Source organism: Onychostoma macrolepis, chromosome 22 (genome assembly GCF_012432095.1).
Source record: "Onychostoma macrolepis isolate SWU-2019 chromosome 22, ASM1243209v1, whole genome shotgun sequence".
Lineage (NCBI taxonomy): Eukaryota > Metazoa > Chordata > Actinopteri > Cypriniformes > Cyprinidae > Onychostoma > Onychostoma macrolepis.
The window spans coordinates 6,882,835-6,902,597 of NC_081176.1; the positions used below are offsets into that span (position 1 = coordinate 6,882,835).

The 19,763-nt window shown below is 36.5% G+C and overlaps 3 protein-coding genes across 12 annotated transcripts in view; 2 read left to right on the forward strand and 1 right to left on the reverse strand.

The window, feature by feature from the left end:
* LOC131530336 (calcium homeostasis endoplasmic reticulum protein-like) overlaps positions 1 to 7,668 on the forward strand; it is a 22,163-nt gene extending 14,495 nt beyond the window's left edge. For 2 of the 8 annotated variants that reach the window (XM_058760533.1, XM_058760537.1), the window contains 11 exons: positions 530 to 607; positions 956 to 1,119; positions 1,910 to 2,342; positions 4,582 to 4,823; positions 4,917 to 5,050; positions 5,146 to 5,232; positions 6,005 to 6,151; positions 6,243 to 6,359; positions 6,964 to 7,058; positions 7,148 to 7,333; positions 7,514 to 7,668. In XM_058760533.1, the coding sequence (XP_058616516.1) occupies positions 530 to 607; positions 956 to 1,119; positions 1,910 to 2,342; positions 4,582 to 4,823; positions 4,917 to 5,050; positions 5,146 to 5,232; positions 6,005 to 6,151; positions 6,243 to 6,359; positions 6,964 to 7,058; positions 7,148 to 7,333; positions 7,514 to 7,551 (1,721 nt within the window). In that variant the 3' untranslated portion in view covers positions 7,552 to 7,668. The remainder of the gene's footprint in view (positions 1 to 529; positions 608 to 955; positions 1,120 to 1,909; positions 2,343 to 4,581; positions 4,824 to 4,916; positions 5,051 to 5,145; positions 5,233 to 6,004; positions 6,152 to 6,242; positions 6,360 to 6,963; positions 7,059 to 7,147; positions 7,334 to 7,513) is intronic. The other 6 variants (XM_058760538.1, XM_058760540.1, XM_058760534.1 and 3 more) reach the window with 5 other exon arrangements.
* On the reverse strand, positions 4,708 to 12,296 carry c22h19orf44 (chromosome 22 C19orf44 homolog). 2 transcript variants are annotated; one of them, XM_058760542.1, is made up of 8 exons: positions 12,067 to 12,296; positions 10,792 to 11,406; positions 10,462 to 10,708; positions 10,265 to 10,341; positions 9,774 to 10,185; positions 9,399 to 9,488; positions 9,077 to 9,243; positions 4,708 to 4,845 (listed from the first exon to the last, which is right to left on the reverse strand). In XM_058760542.1, the coding sequence occupies exons 1-8, from the start codon at positions 12,169 to 12,171 to the stop codon at positions 4,804 to 4,806; spliced, it is 1,755 nt and encodes a 584-aa protein (XP_058616525.1). In that variant the 5' UTR covers positions 12,172 to 12,296; the 3' UTR covers positions 4,708 to 4,803. The 2 variants fall into 2 exon arrangements, with proteins under 2 accessions (XP_058616525.1, XP_058616524.1); XM_058760541.1 differs by lacking the exon at positions 4,708 to 4,845 and adding an exon at positions 7,793 to 8,028 and having other exon boundaries at positions 12,067 to 12,295.
* LOC131530338 (uncharacterized) lies at positions 12,270 to 19,763 on the forward strand. Of its 2 annotated transcripts, none has more exons than XM_058760544.1 (7): positions 12,270 to 12,563; positions 13,612 to 13,754; positions 13,901 to 14,197; positions 17,022 to 17,108; positions 17,245 to 17,565; positions 18,202 to 18,498; positions 18,566 to 19,763. In XM_058760544.1, exons 2-7 carry the CDS (start codon positions 13,724 to 13,726, stop codon positions 18,715 to 18,717), a joined length of 1,185 nt encoding a protein of 394 aa, XP_058616527.1. In that variant the 5' UTR covers positions 12,270 to 12,563; positions 13,612 to 13,723; the 3' UTR covers positions 18,718 to 19,763. The 2 variants fall into 2 exon arrangements, with proteins under 2 accessions (XP_058616527.1, XP_058616526.1); XM_058760543.1 differs by having other exon boundaries at positions 12,271 to 12,563; positions 13,506 to 13,754.

Here is a 19,763-nt window from a genome sequence, read left to right on the forward strand (position 1 = left end):
ACCACTGATGGCAGATGGAGTATTCTGACGATGTTTTTTTTATACTTTTCTGTGCCTTGACTGTAATTTACTTGGCAGTCAATGGGGCAGTCACAAGCCTCGCGGTTTTCATCCAAAATATCTTAAATTGTGTTCCGAAGACGAACAAAGCTTTTACGGGTTTGGAACAACATGGGGGTAAGTGATTAATGACAAAATTTTCATTTTGGGGTGGAGTAACCCTTTAACTTTAATGAAGATTAGATATGTTTCCTTTGGAAGCTATCTGAAATTAGTTTTAGGTCAACCTGGGGGAAAAAAAACTGTTTCACATCATATACAGACAAAGTTGCTTATGAAACACACTGCTGATCAAACGTTTGCAGTCATAAAGTAATTAATGCTTCTACTCAGCAAGAATGCATTAAATTGATCAAAAGTGACAGTTAAGATATTTATAATGTTACATAAGATGGGTCACTGTTTCCACTAAAATATTGAGCGGCACAACTGTTTTCAATGTTGATAATAATCAGAAATGTTTCTTTAGCAGCAAATCAGAATATTAGACTGATTACTGAAGGATCATGTGACACTGAAGACTGGAGTAATGATGCTGAAATTTCAGGTTTGAATTACAGCAATAAATTGGATGTATTTACATAGAACACTGTTATATATGGTAATAATATTTCATAATTTTACTGTATTTTTGATCAAATAAATGCAGCCTTGGTGAGCAGAAGAGACTTAAAAAAATAATAATTGTATGTCAGTTTTAAATTGTGTTTTTCTCCAATTTGCTCTGATTATCACTACTTTATGATTTCTTGGCTTGATATCATACTTTTTTGAGTTAAGAGCTCACACATTGTATTTTTGACTCAATTTGATGTTAATCTTGCTGATATGTGATTTGTGATTATGATATTATTCTTGTCTTATGATTTTATTTATTTTTTATTAATTTCATCAGCAGACCTGAAGCCTCCATTGGCCGGTCCTCCAACTGGCGATTATGAAGGCTCTCAGAGCCGACCATCAGACTCGAACCCGGCAGCGTCGTCTGACATGACCTCCTCTAAACAGGGCTGGTTCGATCCGCAGCACAACATGCCGTCGTGGAACCCGCAACAACCTGTGAGTCAAAAAACACTTTAAAACCTTACAGATCTTACGTTATTTGTAGCTGTTTTTTAATACTAACTCACTAACTGATCATATGTGATCTGGATTACGTAATCAGATTCCAAATATTAGGTATTTGTAATTAGAATATACTATGTTTAAAAATGCTAATAATCAGATTACTGTTACTATTTTATTGATTACATTCTAATCATGTAATGGCAGTAAATCGTTCATAATTAATTTTTCAGTCTTTTTAAATTTTTTCATTCTAAAAAAAAAATAACCACTTTTATTAGTTTTACAAATATTTGTATTATTTAGAAATAGTTATATTTGCATTATAAGTTAAGCAGGTTTTAAACCCTCTGTAGTTTCTTCACAAACCCGCTGTAATGTTTAATACACTTCATGTTGTTGATAACAAATGCATTTTCTTTCTCTTGGTATTTTTATAACAATATAGAGCAAGATTATCCTATTTAGATCAATGTGATAAACAAATTAGGTCAGTAGAATTAGGTCAAGTAAAAGTAATCAAAAAAGTAGTTTAATAGATTGTTACTAATTACAATTTTCGTAACGTAATTTGAAATCAGTAACTGATTACAATGTATTTTCCAAATAAAAATCAAATAGACACCTATTGCAGTATAATTATTTTTTTCTTTAAAAAAATTCATTTAATTATTTTTTTGCATTGTTTTCAGATAAAAAAATTTGTCTATGACTATCTTAAATTTTTATTTTACTTATTTAAATATTTAATCCAGCACTGATACTAATATGTTTCCGCCTCCAGCCGCCTTTCGACCCGACTCAAGCCCCGCCCCCCTGCCCGCCCTGGAACAGCCACGAGGGCATGTGGAACGAGCAGCGGGACCCCAACTGGAGCGGCCCTCGGGATGGGGGCCCCACAGGCCCCTGGAGCAGCCAGAATGAGCCGCCGCCGTCCTGGAGCGGTCAGTTCGACCAGCCGCCGTGGAGCAGCCAGCCGGATCAGCCGCCGCCGTGGGGCCAGAGGGAGCCTCCCTTCCGCATGCAGCGTCCGCCGCATTTCCGCGGGCCCTTCCCTCCTCATCAGCAGCCGCCGCCGTTCAACCAGCCACCGCCACACAACTTCGGACGCTTCCCGCCGCGCTTCATGCAGGACGAGTTTCCTCCGCGGCATCACTTCGAACGGCCGCCGTATCCACCGCACCGATTCGACTACCCGCAGGGAGACTTCCCTGGAGGTGAGACCTCGGCTTTTCTATTCGCAAAACTACTAGAGTTAAAAATGACTCGATTCATGGAAAATTTACACAGCAAGTGTAACTTGTTTGATATATATATTATTTTTTTTCTGTATTTCTACAAATTTCCATTTTTCCATCCTGAATTGCATAAACTTTTATGTTTGAAAGAAAATAAGATGGCAATAAATATTAATGTTAGTGTATTTTATTATTAGTGTAATTTAGCTGTTCTGAAAAATTAAGTTATGATAATTAAATATTCTTCTTAGTAGTTATTTTAAGCATTTAATTAATTTGTTTCATTTATTTATTTTACAGTTATTGTATATTATATTAATATAAATATTTTAAAATAACATAATATTAATTTTAAATACTATTATAGTATACTACTATTTAAGTAAAATTTTAATTCAGATGTGACCAAAAATGGTCATTTATATTTTACAGTACAGTATTATTGTAATAGAAATGTATTTCTTTATTGCTGTTTATTAAATTCAAGTTTATTTGTATAGCGCTTTTTACGATACAATCGTTGCAAAGCAGCTCTACAGGAAATTAAGTTTCTACTATATATATATAATATATAGAATGTTAACAAATAGAGACATAATTAGCGTAGCTGCTGTTCTATTCAAGCAAAAATGATTTGTTCAACCCAAGCTAAAGAATTATAATGTACATTTGATCAGATATAAATGCAGTCCAAGATCATAAGATGCATTATGTGAATGCTTGGCTAAAGAGATGTGTCTTTAATCTAGATTTAAACAGAGAGACTTTGTCTGAACCCCGAACGTTATCAGGAAGGCTATTCCAGAGTTTGGGTGCCAAATGTGAAAAAGCTCTACCTCCTTTAGTGGACTTTGCTATCCTAGGTACTACCAAAAGTCCAGAGTTTTGTGACCTTAGGGAGCGGGTTGGATTGTAGCGTGGTAGAAGACTAGTTAGGTACGCAGGAGATAAACCATTTAGGGCCTTATAGGCAAGTAATAATATTTTGTAACTGATCCGGAACTTAATAGGTAGCCAGTGCAGAGACTGTAAAATTGGGGTAATATGATCATATTTTCTTGACCTGGTAAGGACTTTAGCCGCTGCATTTTGGACTATCTGTAGCTTGTTTATTGAAGATGCAGGACAACCACCTAACAGTGCATTACAATACTCCAGTCTAGAGGTCATGAATGCATGAACTAGCTTTTCTGCATCTGAAACAGGTAGCATGTTTCAAAGCTTGGCAATGTTTCTAAGATGGAAGAATGCTGTTTTTGTAACATGGGAAATATGATTTTGAAAGGACAAGTTGCTGTCTAATATTACACCCAGATTTTTGACTTTAGAGGACGTAACAGTACATCCGTCTAGTTGCAAATTGTAATCCAAGAGATTCTGAGTACTGTTTTTTGGTCCAATAAGTAATATCTCTGTCTTTATCTGAATTTAATAGGAGGAAATTATTGGTCATCCAATCTTTTACATTTTTAACACAATCTATTAGCTTAGATAGTTCAGAAGTTTCCTCTGGTCTTGTTGAGATATATAGTTGAGTATCATCAGCATAACAATGAAAACTAATCCTGTATTTTCTGATAATATCACCAAGGGGCAACATGTATATTGAAAATAGCAGAGGACCTAGGACAGATCCTTGTGGTACTCCATACTTTACTGGTGATAATTGAGATGACTGTTTAATTTTTACAATTTAAATATTAAAATACTGTTTTGAATATTAATAACAGTATTTATTACTGTTCTGTTGTCTTAAATTTCTTGAATTAATTATTATAAAACAAATCGCCTATTTTCCAAATAAAAATAAAAACAAATAGAGACGTATTGCAGTGTAATATTTTACTATTTAAATTAACCTTTTTTTCCAAAATAAGAAACAATTAGACACACATTGCAGTATAATAATCGCATAGTTCACAGACAGTTGTTGTTTTGCTCCAAAAAGTCTGCCTAAATTAGGCAAATTGTTTTCTGATTTTGTTGTGCATGTTTTATTTTTATTCAATTCAGACAGTTTTGAAACTTTAAAAAAATTCTAAAAATAGATAGAACGTAATGGTAAAGAGAAATTAATAATTTATTTCAGATATTTAGTGGAGTTTATATTGAACAGTTTTGAGTAGCATGCTGAAATTTTAGACTTGGCATAAGTAGGACTTAAATTCCCAGTTTACTCCATGCTTTGTCATGCATAATCTATTGTTCTTCTCACCAGAGATCGGTCCGCCTCCTCATCACCACCCAAACCAGAGGATTCCTCCTCCTGGGATGTCTGATCCTCCTCCGTGGGGTGGGAACCAGCATCCGGATTTCGGACCGCCTCCTCACGGCTTTAACGGTCAGGCGCCCCAAATGCGGCGGCAGACCCCGTCTCACGTCAGTCAGGACGACCCCAGCCTGGTGCCCAACGTGCCCTACTTTGACCTTCCTGCCGGACTCATGGCGCCGCTTGTGAAGGTGATTTCACGTTTGATGTAATCTGGTAAAGTAGATGTTCATTTTTGTCAGTCTCGTCTTAAATCTGACATTAAGCATTCTCTTTAACGATAGCTTGAAGATCATGATTATAAGCCTCTGGACCCCAAAGACATCCGTCTGCCGCCCCCGATGCCTCCCAGTGACCGTCTTCTGGCCGCGGTGGAGGCATTTTACAGCCCGCCGTCCCACGATAGACCCAGAAACAGGTGAACACCAATGTGGCTGCTCTTGAGTTGTAGTTTTGTTGGTTGTTTTTATTTAATACTTCAGTTGTATTGACTAAAAATTATGATTTTTCCAGTGAGGGTTGGGAACAGAATGGCCTGTACGAGTTCTTCCGGGCCAAAATGAGAGCGAGGCGGAAAAAGGAACAGGACAAACGCAACAGGTTTGGAAGAAATTAATTGTTTCCGTGTATTCTAACAAAAACTAAAACCTTTTCATTAGTTGAAATGAAGATGAATTAAAATAATGTAAATATTAGATGAAAAAGCTGAAACTAAATTATAATTACTATTTTGCCGTTGCAACTCACTTGTTGAAATGCTGAAATTAAGACTAACACTGAAATAAAAAGACATTTATATAAAAATAAACTTACTAGAATGACAAACAAGGAAAACTCACAAGAATAAAAAACAAGAACACAACAAAATTGATAGAATTAAAATGAAAGCTGAAAATGGGAAAATTAAACTAAATTAAAATATTAGTGGATATTATAATAGAATACAAAAAATTCTGAAAAAAACTGAAATAAAATACATAATTGCTAAAACTTTAACATTATACTGAAATCTGAAAAATTGAAACTGAATATAAATACAACAATAAATGATTTATAAAAAAGCTAATAAAAATGACAAATATCAAAACTAAAATTTAAGTTAAATTAAGAAAATAAAATGTAATATAAATATTAATAAATACTATAATGGTATACTAAAATTACTAAAACTGAAATACAAACTAAATAAAAAAAAGCCTAATAAAAAAGACAAAATACAATGTTAGTAAAATTTGGATTAAAGTGAAAATATAAAACTAAGATACTATAAAATATTAATAAATACTATTACAGTATACTTCTAATATTAAAATAAGACTAATTCAGATGTGACCAAACAAAAGTGATTCCCATTGTTTCCTTTTTTTGGCAGCACCCGAGGGAGTCCTTCGCGCAGTCGGTCACGCAGTCGAGGACGATCCACGTCACGCTCCAGCTCCAGGTCTTCCAAATCCTCTCGCTCCAGATCCCGATCCAGATCTCGCTCTCGTTCTCGCTCCTACTCCAGATCTCACTCCAGGTATCCCAAAAAAAAAAAAAATCTTCTAATATTTATAAAATTTTTCCAGCCACACGAAGTTGTTGAACACATTTTTGACTTTCACCCGTAGGAGCAGGAGTCACTCCAGATCCAGGTCCCGAAGTCGCTCCCGCTCCAGATCTCGCTCCAAGTCACGATCTCCAGACAAGCGTCGTCACGCTGCAAAATCACGCAGTCCGACCCCACCGTAAGTCAATCTACTTTTGGTACCCAAATCCAGTTTGCATTTGAAAAGCAGATTTTTGCTTTGTAATCTGTGTCTGCATTTTTACATGGGTTTATTTGGTGTAGTTATTACTATCAGGATTTCATTTATTTTTATTCTTAAATGTATGTAATTTTACATAATTTTTATGTTTATGCTTAATTTAAAAAATAATACAATTAAATAAATGAATCCACTTATTGAATTAGATTTAAATATTTTTCATTGTTTTTAATTATTTGTCAAATGAATAATGAAAAACAATATTAATACAAAAGGTGATATTGCAACATTTTTATTTAGTGAAATTTCAAATAAAAATATTGAAATAAAATATCAGTAAAAATTATGGAGCAAATTACCTAAATTCTTTTTACTCATTAGGGGCTCCTAAATTTAAATCTAATCCCATCCTACGAAATCACATGACAAAATCTATTGTTGTATTTTTAGTTACAAATTTTAAACTACTTGTTGCGTTGCATGATAAAAATGATAAACAATTATAACTGGCGGTATCACAAAATTGATCAAATCCAAATTGTGATTTAGCATGATGTTGACATGAAATACGGCCTCTCTGCAGCTCCACATCTGGTTTGGGTTCAGGCCCTGCTGCATTACCAGCCGAACTCAGGCTGGGCGAAGAAAACAAGGGCCATCAGATGCTCATGAAGATGGGTATGTAATCTAGAACATGTTTGACTAAGACCACATGAACCGATCTCTCCATTGATCCAGCAATAATTCTCTTCCTGTTCATCCTGCAGGCTGGAGTGGATCAGGAGGTCTTGGTGCTAAAGAACAGGGCATTCAAGACCCCATCAAAGGAGGAGACATCCGGGACAAGTGGGACCAGTATAAAGGAGTGGGAGTCTCGCTGGACGACCCGTACGTGAACTACAGGCGAAACAAAAGCTACAACTTTGTGGCAAGGATGAAAGCACGAGAAAAAGGTATTCATGTTTTTGAAATGGAGACCTTAATGTTAGCGAAAGCCTGTTTGCCAAGTGAAACATCACTAATATTGATGATGATACTTGGTCAATAGTTTGAATAAACCCCTAACCCTAAGTATTGAACTTACTATTAATTGTAACCAAGTATGTATGCGTTTTATCTTTCTTCATCCTCAGTAAGCAGAGACCCCCAGGAGCCCTCCAGCACAGAGTGATCACCCATCATACTTTTTTTTTTTTTTTTTTTTTTATACTGTAGATGCCATAAAGCTGTTTTCACATTCGTTTGGACGTTTTATCTTGCCCTTGGTTCTTTTTTGTTGTAAAATGCATCAAAGCATCATATTGTAACTCAGAAGTGTCATTGCAAGTGCTTCCTTTGATTAATCTGAGACTCTGTACAAGCAAAATAAAGATGTTTTAAAAAGGGCACAGTGTTGTATGTAAACATTTCATTTATGCATGAACGATTGAAGTGAAACACAATGAACAGATACTGAAAAATGCTGGTGTATTTAGGCACGTTATTACATGAACAATGATTGAAAAGTTTTGGCTGTTTATAATCTATGGATGATGCATCCAAAATATTGATCATCTATTCAACTGTACTGATAGTCTCTCATTTCCTGTAGAACTTCCTCTAAAGCGTCTTCAATACTCATTTTGGGTGGCCTGTGAGTGCGAATAAACTAGAAAAGAAAAAATCCTGTTAGCAAACACAGAAGATATTATTATAGGAATATAAAAAAAAAAAGATACATAAACTTGATACAATTGACATCGGTAAGCCCCGCTCCCCTTAGTTGCTATTACTCCCTCGGACAAACAAAGGGAGTTGCTCAGTTTTACAATGACAGCTGTCAGTGTGAAAACCTCGTCACAAGATGTTGTTGAACAATTTTGGACACAGAAGGACCACCGTTCAAGTGGGAATTAAATATGCCATGGAGGGATATATAAAAGATTTTAAAATAAACATGGTGGGTAATTTGATTAATTTGGAAGCGAGGGTTTACAAATCACAATGCAAGCAGTCTCATATTATGGTCATCACGATCACAGATGACAACATGCAGGATCAACACTTCATGTATCGCAGGGTACGATTAAATTAATTTACATTTAACCAGTTTAATATGGAGATGCACTGAAATGTAGACCTTCTTTTATGTGTTTTTGACCTACACTGTACAAGACGTGAGAACAGTCCGCTATTTAGGTTTGTACGTTAGCATGGACTCACTAACTTTAACGTTGTCTAGCTTTGGCCAGAGCTTGCTGAAGGACAAGATAATATTAATGTTCTGTTCTCCTTGAGTAGATGAAAATTGTAACTTAAGAGTATGACAACCAGAAAATTTATGTTTTTGTCTTCATTGGGATTAGGGGTGAATGCTTAGGGACATTTTGCTATGTTTTGTTTGGGTTCTGGAAATGGAATAAATAAATTCCATTGCCCATCCTCTCAGGATACCTGGAATCAGTGTTACAAATACCTCTGGCACATCGTTTTTTCCATTTTTGTAGCATAAACGCCATCAAACCGATGTGAGCTTCAGATCTTCCAGTGTTTCTCTATGGCGCTGAAACGTACAGATGTCCAGAGTTCTGCTCCCCGTGCAACTGATACTCGACTGCCATTGGCTCATCTGCGTTTGAGGGGAGGGGCTTACCGATAGGTCAATTGTTGTACGTCTAACCCTCACATCCTCAATCTGTTATTTGTCAAATTCTTACCTCTTTAGTATCCTCTAGTGTGGTGTATTTGTAGTCAGCAGGTCCCAATGACTCAATCACTGACGTGTAGTGACGTCTGGTGGAGTCGATGAATCCTCTAGTGAGTTCCAACTGCTGCCGCAACATATCGTTGAGTGCAAAAACGGCAGGACTGTATGCCGTCAAGCCTGTTAGCATGGAAAATGAGCTGGTTCAACTAGTAAAATAATTTTCTCAGTGACTGAAATGTTCTGATTCTTTATAATAACCACTTAAGATGTATATGTTTTCTAGGTTCAGGGTCATTCAGACGTAAAGCGTGTAGTTCATATTGTATACTCACTCTCAATGGCTTCAGCGCTGACTGTATGACTGGCTATTGGGGTGGGGTCCACGTACGTCATGCCCACTGACGGACCAACAGCAGCCATCCCTGAAAAAAATTCCCAAAATAAATGAGTGGATCTCACAAAATCGTCTTTCCAGGTTTTTTGCATTACGATAATGGAAATTTGGAGCAAAATGCTTAAATTTCATGACATTTGTGTCAATACATATAGAAAAAATGTATTATCGATGAAAAGGACTTGAATATGTTCTTGACCCAAATATGTTTTTTGCAGAAAAAGAATGAAAGTGGTCCTAAACCATAACCCTGAGGTTCACCCCAAAGAAATGTAGTTTGGCTGGACTGAAGTATAAGATAATGTAAACCTACCAGAAGACCATGTGTAAGTTAGTCCATCTGTCTGAGTCTGTACCGCAACCTCCTTTACATGACGGTCAGGACTGGGGCCATGTGTCACTGTTGCATTGGACAAGCTAGACCTCAAGGAAGAGTCTGAGTGGTGACTGGATGACGATGATTGTGATAAAGTATGGTCATCGTCGTCGCCATCCTGGGATTTGTATGTGCTGTGCCTCACCTCGCTGATCAGTGAGGCATCTTTGTCTTTATCTGTGAGACGTTCGGAGATCTCACTGGCGCTCTGTGGTGTCTCAGATGGGATCTCGCTCTCAAAATCGCTCTCGTAGGCAGCCGAGGCATCTTCCATTGTGGGTGGTGAAGCAACCTTTGAAATGTTGGATGACTTCTTGTTACGATCTTCTGTTCTGGCTTGTGTTTCTTTCTGAGTAAAAACAATGTTTTTCAATTAAAAAAAAATAATACTTATGTAAATTATGTTCAGAAATGACATTTTAATGCACCTTTTCTTGTGAGATTTCAGCTGCTTCAAAAGGTAGAGGGGCAAGATCATCCAGTGTCATTACGTTCAGTTTGAAATCTGTGGGAAATCATCAAGAGAGAAAAATGTATTTAAAACACTTGGCTGAACAATTCTATTTAACAACAGTAAAGAACGGTTTCAGATGATTGCTAGATTTTGAATCCACAGGTGTTTTACCATCCAATGCCGCACTCCTCTCACTCAGAGTATCATCAGAATCAAGTGCCGCAGCAACAGGAAAAAGATCATCCAAAGACCGGATCTCACTGTGATCTGTTTCAGAGGACACTGAATGTTCAGTAAACCGGACTATACGTGACTCAGGCCTGCTGGGGGGAGGGGAAAGACTTTGATGGTTGAAAACCTTGTGTCTTTCAGGAGTTGGTGAAGGTACGGTGGACTTTTCACCGCTCTTTTTGTATAACTGGAAGAAAAAAAGTCAAACAGGTTTATAACGACAATAAGGTGAGTAAACCGTGGTCAACCAACTCTTAACAGTTCCGATACCTTTTTAACTGGTTGAGGACTCTTCTGCCTCACTGCATTTTGCAAGGAACCTTCTGATAAGCTAAAAGATTCTCCTAGAAGTCTTCGCATGTCCTGTTCATCACTGTCTAAACTGTCTCTCCTTTCTTTATGTTCATTCGGACCAGACGTTCTTTCAGGAACCTTCTGCTCTTGAGGTGCCGACACGGTCGTCTTCTTTAGAAAGTGACTGCCTGTCATGCTCAGATCGCTGCTGGACTGGACAGATAAACATGTCTCTTGTGGTTCGGAGAAGTTTGTATGTATACTGGGGCCATCGTTTTTGATTTTCTGCTTTCTGATGCGGTTCTCGATGAGCGCTAGTCTACTCAAAGCCACGCTTTGTGAACTGCGTTGAGGTATTAACTTAAATTCATCTATTCCAGCAGGACTTCCTGTAGGAGCAGATGACAGTCTGTCACCAGTGACATCTTTAGAAGTTTTCTTCAGAAATCGGCTCCCGCCACCCAAGCTGAAACTCTCCAATGCTGTCGTTTTCACAAGCTCCTGGTTTTCACTCTCTGATGGTGAAAAGATGTCATTCAGGTCCTGGAATTGCATCTGCTTAGACGGTGGCATGTATTTTCCAGGGTTTTCCTGGGTAAATAAGAGTTATTGAAAAACATCACAAACATTTAATAACAGAATGGGGTTAGAAACAAGATCTGCACATATCCCAATGGTAATGCACTAAATTAGTGCATTCTATTATAGCCCTAACCTTTGTTACAATAACATTAAACAACATTAAAATACTTAATTATTTGTAAAAAGTTTAGAAAGGCCACATTACCTATAGCAGTAGACTGAAACAATGACTAATTAACTGTTTATCATTCAGTTTACACTTCGGTACAACACAATAATTAAGAAAAAACAAAAGTCAAGGAAAAAGGAAACATGAACAACCAATACCATAGCTCAAAATAGAAACATAATAAAGGAAAAAGAAAGAAGAGGGCATTATACAGAACGATAAAAATTATATATCAAATACAGTAGAACATTTGTAGACTGTGCAAATTGTACATGTTCTGAGTGCTTTCTTGTTTAGCGAAACTGAAATTGACTAAATAATTTTAATAATCTTTTGTAAAAAGACTACAAACATATGTTTACAATTCAAAGTTATAAAAGATTACAAAGAATAACGTGATGAATCGTGCGCAATTACACCAGAATCGTCTATTAAGAAAGTAAACATCGTTCCTTTTGTTTTAATGTCGAATGTGGAGCAATTGTGTAATACATACTAACCACATCTCTTTTGTCCCTTGCTAACCCTTTGTTTGTGATTCTCTGTCCAGAGAGCTGAGCCTTTGCCCGGTCTAGAACTGAACTCGGTCCTCCACGACTCCACATCTCGACTAACTGGCAAACATCACCTATTTGCTAAACTAGGCACCGTTTAGACAAGACGAGAACGCGACGCTCGAGCATGTTCACCATGACAACGTCGCGAGCGTTCCGACGTCACCGGAAGCGGATGAGGATATTTTGGTTTCACTTCCTTGACTCGATTGTTTTTATTTTATATTTTAAACAGTTATTTTTGCATCGATTTAAATTAGTTTTTTAACGAATAATCCGCGAACATTCCTTTAAATATAGCAAATGAGACATGAGGAAAATCCTTGCATTTATTTATATTTAATTATTATTTGTATTTTATTAAGAATTGTATTGTATCTCCCTCTAATTCGTGTGTTTGGTGTTTGTTTTCATTTAAATAAACGAGAAAAGAAAAGGTTCAGGTAAGAATCAAGCACATCAGTCATTAAAACCCAAAACTTTTTTTTTTAAATTATTATTATTATTCAAATTAAAATTTTATTCACATTTTATTCACGTTTGAAATCTTTATGAAAAAATATACAAAATTAATTAAAAATGAAATAGTGCAATCAGGTCAGTTTGTGAGTGAAATTGGACTGCTTGGTGAAGCTTTATTTATTTATTTTTTCTGCCATTTTCTCTCTTGCTAATATGAACTCACAATCTTCTCTTCCACACACAACATCTTTACACTGAAATACAGCCAATCCATCTACAATTAAATAAGTGCCAGAGGTCATATAGAGCTCACATCAACACTAAATAACACACAAGTGGATATCTAATTTAATATAAAAGCAATATGTCACGTTCCTCATATTAGCTTTCATACAAGGCCATAATTTTTTTTTTTTGAAGATCAGCTTGTTCATTTTCATGACTTCCTGCAATAAAGGAAACAGTGATGTAGGCTGAATGCTGTTAAGGCAAATCTACACTCAGATAAAAATCACAGTTCAGTCGTGTTTCTGATCAATCTTCAGAGATTTCAGACATTTTAAGCATTGCTGCCTTGGGGTTTTTAGCGAACGGATGAAGAAAATGTTTCTCAAATGTGTTTTGTTCTGTTTGTGTTTGTGGCGTCTGGTTGATGAGTTTGAAATGTGTTTTTATAGCTTTCGTTGTTTCTGTTCTGGTACCATGTAATAAATTACTGGTTAAATTTGTCAGAGAGGATTAACATATTAACAGTTATTCTCATATAGAAATAACTGAACTGAACTTTCTGAGGTCAAGTTTGGGTAGTCAGTTAATAAGGATAATTCAATAAAATGACATAAAAATGAAGCTCAAATGCCATCAGCACTGGTTTTAGTTATAGTACAAGTCTCTTTAAATCTGTGAAAAACTCTGTTCTTCAGGTGTGTTTGGTGTTGAAACAAAGTCAGAGACGGAGGGAGATTCAGTCACTCTAAACTCTGGTCTTATTGAAATAATGGATAATGATCTGATTTTGTGGACTAACAGCTAACTAATGGGAGATTCAGAGACAGACTGAAGCTGGACAATCAGACTGGATCTCTGACCATCACAAACACCAGAACTGAAGATTCTGGAGAATATGGACTAATTACTAACAATGTGTTCAAGACTTTCAATGCTACCGTCTGGTGAGTTACGGTATGAGTTTAACCTGTTCTATTTATTACAGTTTTAAAGTAGATCTAAAAATATACCTTATTCAGATTTATTTAACTCTCTATATCAGATTATCTTCAATGATCCTCAATTGTCTTTCCTTCTCTAATGTTTTCAGCTCGTCTGTCTGTTCCTGTCATCAGCAGTAACTCTTCACAATGTTCTTCATCATCATCATCATCATCGTATTGTTCATTGTTGTGTTCAGTGGTGAATGTGAGTCATGTGACTCTCTCCTGGTACAAAGGAAACAGTTTATTGTCCAGCATCAGTGTGTCTGATCTCAGCATCAGTCTCTCTCTACCTCTGGAGGTGGAATATCAGGATAAAAACACCTACAGCTGTGTGCTCAACAATCCCATCAGCAACCAGACCAGACATCTGGACATCAGTCAACTCTGTCACACATGTTCAGGTACAGCAGCGCTGATATTAGCGTAACAGCAACGCATTCTCACATTAGTACTCAAAGTATCAGATGTGAGTGTTTGCCATGATAAATACTGAAGATTGCCAAATATTGCTTTGCTCACACTAGATTAGCATAACATTTTTTTTTTTTTAAGGGGCCATGACATGAAAAATTACCCTATCGGCATCATTTCTTTAGGTCCAGGTTTCTCCAGAAGAAAAGACCAAGATCGCAACTCGCATGTGCTTCAACTAGAGTTTCACAAGTTATTTTGATCAGATTCACCAAAGTCTACAGTGAAATGCCTCGTTATGACATATTTTTTTTCTCATTAAGACCAAATCTCACAGGTAGCCAAATATGCAGATACGCATCTCTCAACACTCATACAAAATTTCACTCATGCAGCACCAGAATTCACTTTAAAATGCAAGATCAGCAAAAGTTTGCTGATTTTTATTTCATAAAGGAAACTGTGATAGAGATTACATTTCAAGATTTCAAGATTCACAGTTCAGTCATGTTTCAGATCAGTCATATTAAATTTGATCTTTTATATTTATATCATATGTTGAGGAATATCACACGAGCGAGTTGATTGCAAATGTGATATTGATTTTATGCAACAGTTCAACAAACAAAGTTAATGTCTTCTTTAGCATCTTCATATAAGTTCACAGTGAATCCAGTGAACTCCATCTCTGCTGTGAGCTGAACATGCATTTGGGAACGCAACATGTCCCAGTTACACATTATTTTCATATAGCATAACTTCCGGCATTTTCTGGAAACAGGTTTGAGTCCACGTTAAAGTCCAGGTACAAGTCAGTGCAAAGGCTTTTTACTCTGTTCAAGTTGGACACTGAAAATGTGTTAATTTTAGACCGCCAAAGTGGGAAACACTGTAGTCGTAGCGCTAATTTGATGAACCGTTTGCAAGCTTTATATTCTAATCACTGAACACATGCAAACACGCTTTTGGCTGAGCTATAGTGTCTTTGTGTAATTTAGGCACTCTTCTGCTATTAGATTTCTTTCAGGCTCAGAATTCATTTAAAAATGTAAGATCAGCAAAAGCTTTTTGATTTTCATGATGATAAAGGAGATGGACGTGTGAACGGAAACTGTGACACGGGTCACATCCAGATAAATATCACAGTTCAGTCGTGAGTGTCTTCAGACATTTCAAGTGTCACTATCGTGGGCTTTTCAGTGAATCGACAAGGAAAATGTTTCTTAAATTAGTTTTGCTCAGTTTCTGTTTGTGGCATCTGGTTGGTGAGTTATTTATTTATTTTACATCTTCAGTTGTTGCTGTTTTGTCACAGAGATGTAGCATTCATACTGTCAAAAATAAAACAAAAAAAACTTTTGTTATGTGTCTTGCTCTTATTGATGATACAGTATTGTTCAAAATAATAGCAGTACAATGTGACTAACCAGAATAATCAAGGTTTTTAGTATATTTTTTATTGCTACGTGGCAAACAAGTTACCAGTAGGTGCAGTAGATTCTCAGAAAACAAACAAGACCCAGCATTCATGATATGCACGCTCTTAAGGCTGTGCAATTGGGCAATTAGTTGAAAGGGGTGTGTTCAAAAAAAATAGCAGTGTCTGCCTTTGACTGTACAAACTCAAAACTATTTTATACAAACGTTTTTGTTTCTAGGATTTAGCAATCCTGTGAATCACTAAACTAATATTTAGTTGTATGACCACAGTTTTTTAAAACTGCTTCACTTCTGTGTGGCATGGAGTCAACCAACTTGTGGCACCTCTCAGCTGTTATTCCACTCCATGATTCTTTAACAACATTCCACATTTCATTCACATTTCTTGGTTTTGCTTCAGAAACAGCATTTTTGATATCACCCCACAAGTTCTCGATTGGATTAAGGTCCGGAGATTGGGCTGGCCACTCCATAACATTAATTTTGTTGGTTTGGAACCAAGACTTTGCTCGTTTACTAGTGTGTTTGGGGTCATTGTCTTGTTGAAACAACCATTTCAAGGGCATGTCCTCTTCAGCATCATCCTGGAGGTGATCATTGGCTGAGCCTTTGCCATTCTGGTTATTCTTCGATCCATTTTGATGGTTGTCTTCCGTTTTCTTCCACGTTTCTCTGGTTTTGCTCTCCATTTTAAGGCATTGGAGATCATTTTAGCTGAACAGCCTATAAGTTTTTGCACCTCTTTATAGGTTTCCCCCTCTCCAATCAACTTTTTAATCAAAGTACACTGTTCTTCTGAACAATGTCTTGAACGACCCATTTTCCTCAGGCTTTCAAATGCATGTTTAGCAAGTGCTGAACCTGATTCACACCTGTTTCTTCACAAAATTGATGAACCTCAGTGATTGAATGCCACACTGCTATTTTTTTGAACACACCCCTTTTAACTAATTCAACTAATTGCCCAATTGCACAGCCTTAAGAGGGTCCATATCATGAATGCTGGGTGTTGTTTGTTTTCTGAGAATCTACTGCACCTACTGGTAACTTGTTTGCCACGTAGCAATAAAAAATATACTAAAAACCTTGATTATTCTGGTTAGTCACATTGTACTGCTATTATTTTGAACAATACTGTACATTTACTTGCTATTTGCCTTATTTTTCTTAAATATGATAATGGTATTATTCAGTGTTGGCTAATTTCCATATCGTAAAGCCCTAGTTTTTTGAGAGCAGCACATGTTACGTCTCATTTGCTGACAGAGACTTTAACTGAGCAGGAGGTTGCAGGGACATCAGGTGACACTGCTTAATGAACTTAAACATTTGCTTAAGCATTCTGTGGCCTTTGTATCTTTTTGTTTATTGCAGTGGGATCTTATGCAGATTTTTCAGAGCAAACAACCCAGCAACCTTCCACTGCAAGCACAGAAGCAGGAATCCCTTTTTATCAGCCAGGTATCTAAAATCTACTTTCATTTAGTGCGGTTTGTGCAGAATGTTCTTCACTTCACTTTTACATGAATAAAAATGTTTTTGTGAAGTCTTCATTGAAATGAAATTATTTTAATGTTACAAACCCTGTGTTTTTCAGAAGTGTTTGTTGAGACAGAAACAGAGAAGTCAGTGATGGAGGGAGATTCAGTCACTCTACACACTGGTCGTACTTACCTGAATGATGATTGGATTCAGTGGTGGTTTATAAATAAAAACAATTTCATAGCCGAAATCAATGTACCGGAGGGCAGATTCAATGTATATGATGATGTTCTTGATGGGAGATTCAGAGACAGACTGAATGTAGATCATCAAACAGGATCTCTGACCGTCACAAACACCACAACTGAACATGCTGGAGTCTACGAACTAGAGTACAACACTATGAGCAGGCCTTCTTTTTATCTCACTGTCTACGGTGAGTTAAATATCAGTTTCACCTGTTTTATTTATTACTGCTTTATAGATGTTCTAAACAAAAATCCTATTTAGATGTTGCATTATTCTTGAAATGACCAATTAACCTTTTTTTTTGCAGATTTATATTGAACCTATATCACCAGAGCTGTAAAGTATTTGAGTAAATGTAATCAATTAACTTTTACTATTAACTACATTTTTGAATAAGTATCTGTACTCTTTACTCCACTTCATTTGAAATAAGTGTTGCAGTACACATTCAACTTTTCATGGCAGCTGGCTTTTTCTGCAGCCAATGAGGCTGAAACCAGCACATCCAGTGCAAGAAGGCTTTGTCGCTTTGTCGTATACTGAAGCAACCTTTTTGAAGGATATTGCTGTTACTGTTTTTCACTGGCATGTCTTTTTCCATCTTTGAGCCTATATTTAATACAAGTAAAATATTCAGATACTCTAAGACTTTTAATTGGTGGCTTGTGACTTGTAATGGAGTGATTTTCACTGTAAGGTGTCTGTACTTTTAATCAAGTATGGATTTCAGGTACTCTATACTCTTCTATAAATCACAATGTTTTTAAACACTCATCTGCTTGAATATCTTCACTCATTCATCTTTATTCTCTTGTGTTTTCAGCTCGTCTGTCTGTTCCTGTCATCAGCAGTAACTCTTCACAGTGTTCTTCATCATCATCATCATCATCATATTGTTCATTGGTGTGTTCAGTGGTGAATGTAGGTCATGTGACTCTCTCCTGGTACAAAGGAAACAGTTTATTGTCCAGCATCAGTGTGTCTGATCTCAGCATCAGTCTCTCTCTACCTCTGGAGGTGGAATATCAGGATAACAACACCTACAGCTGTGTGCTCAACAATCCCATCAGAAACCAGACGAGACATCTGGACATCAGTCAACTCTGTCACACATGTTCAGGTACAGCAGCGCTGATATTAACATTTATTGACTGAGCTGATCTCAGTTTGATGTTTTTATTCCTCAGACTCTGTCCACTGTTGTGGTTCTACTGAAGCCGTGATCCGATTGGTCCTCTCTGCTCTGGTGGGCGTGGCTACTGTGATTCTTCTGGTTTATGACATCAGATCCAGAAGAGCTGAACAAGATCAAACACATATTCACACATCAGAAACCTAAATGACGATGTCGCTTTTCTTATTTATTAATCTTCATGTATTTGTAATGGCTTTATCCACCTTTTTCTTGCTGTAAAAATGGGTGCGGCCATTTGTAAATTCTATGGGTGTAGCTTCCGGTCTCATCCGCGTCCAGCTATTTTTAGCTATACAAAACAGTTTGTTTTTCTGCTTGATATTGAAAATTGGTGTGTCTTACCATATTATTTTAATGTATTATCTTAATTATGAACACACTGGTTTGTAGTGCAAACAGTTTTACCGTTTACTGCAGGTTGTTATTCTCCTCGTTATTTACCTATAGCGGCTAATGAACTGGAAGTCTCACCCATAGGCTTACTTCCGCATTGAAGAAAAAGGTGGATATATTAATCTGCTGGTATCAATGTTAATTTACAGGCAGCTCATTTCAGTACATAACAGCAGACAACAGACATTTAATTGTTTAATCAAAGTTATTGCTAAGGATAATTTAGTAGTCGCTGGATATTGGTAGGGACATGTCATAGTATCTCTACTAAATTCTACATCTTTGACAATCATAACAAGCGATGTCCGACTTTAGAAACTATAGTTCTCTCCTTAAATATGAAGGGATCATGCAAAAGATTAATGAGTTACTCCAAATTTCACAAAAAAACTTACGGACAATTATAATGAAAGTCAGACACTTAAGTGAGTTCCTGTTTCTGTCACTCTTCTGAGGAAGATTCATTCACTTGTTTTATACCCACACAGAGAAATGTTGGTCAGATTTTTTTAATGTTCATCCGGATCTCATTTTGTAAGTGACTTCTTTTCGTTATAAAGATGTTTTCTTTTGGATTGTCTGAGCACTCAGAAGAGAACATAGGAAAATATAACTTACTTAATTTGTGTTTCCTGTTAGCTAAATTTCACATAAACAAAAATCTGGCTCTAACCTCTGCCAGGTAGTTGTGCAGGCTTTGTACGTGAATAAAATTCAAATTGTGTGGGGTGTAAGCAAAGTTTATGTTTTATTTTGTAATAATTTAAAAATACATTTATTTCACCACTCTTGTGAAT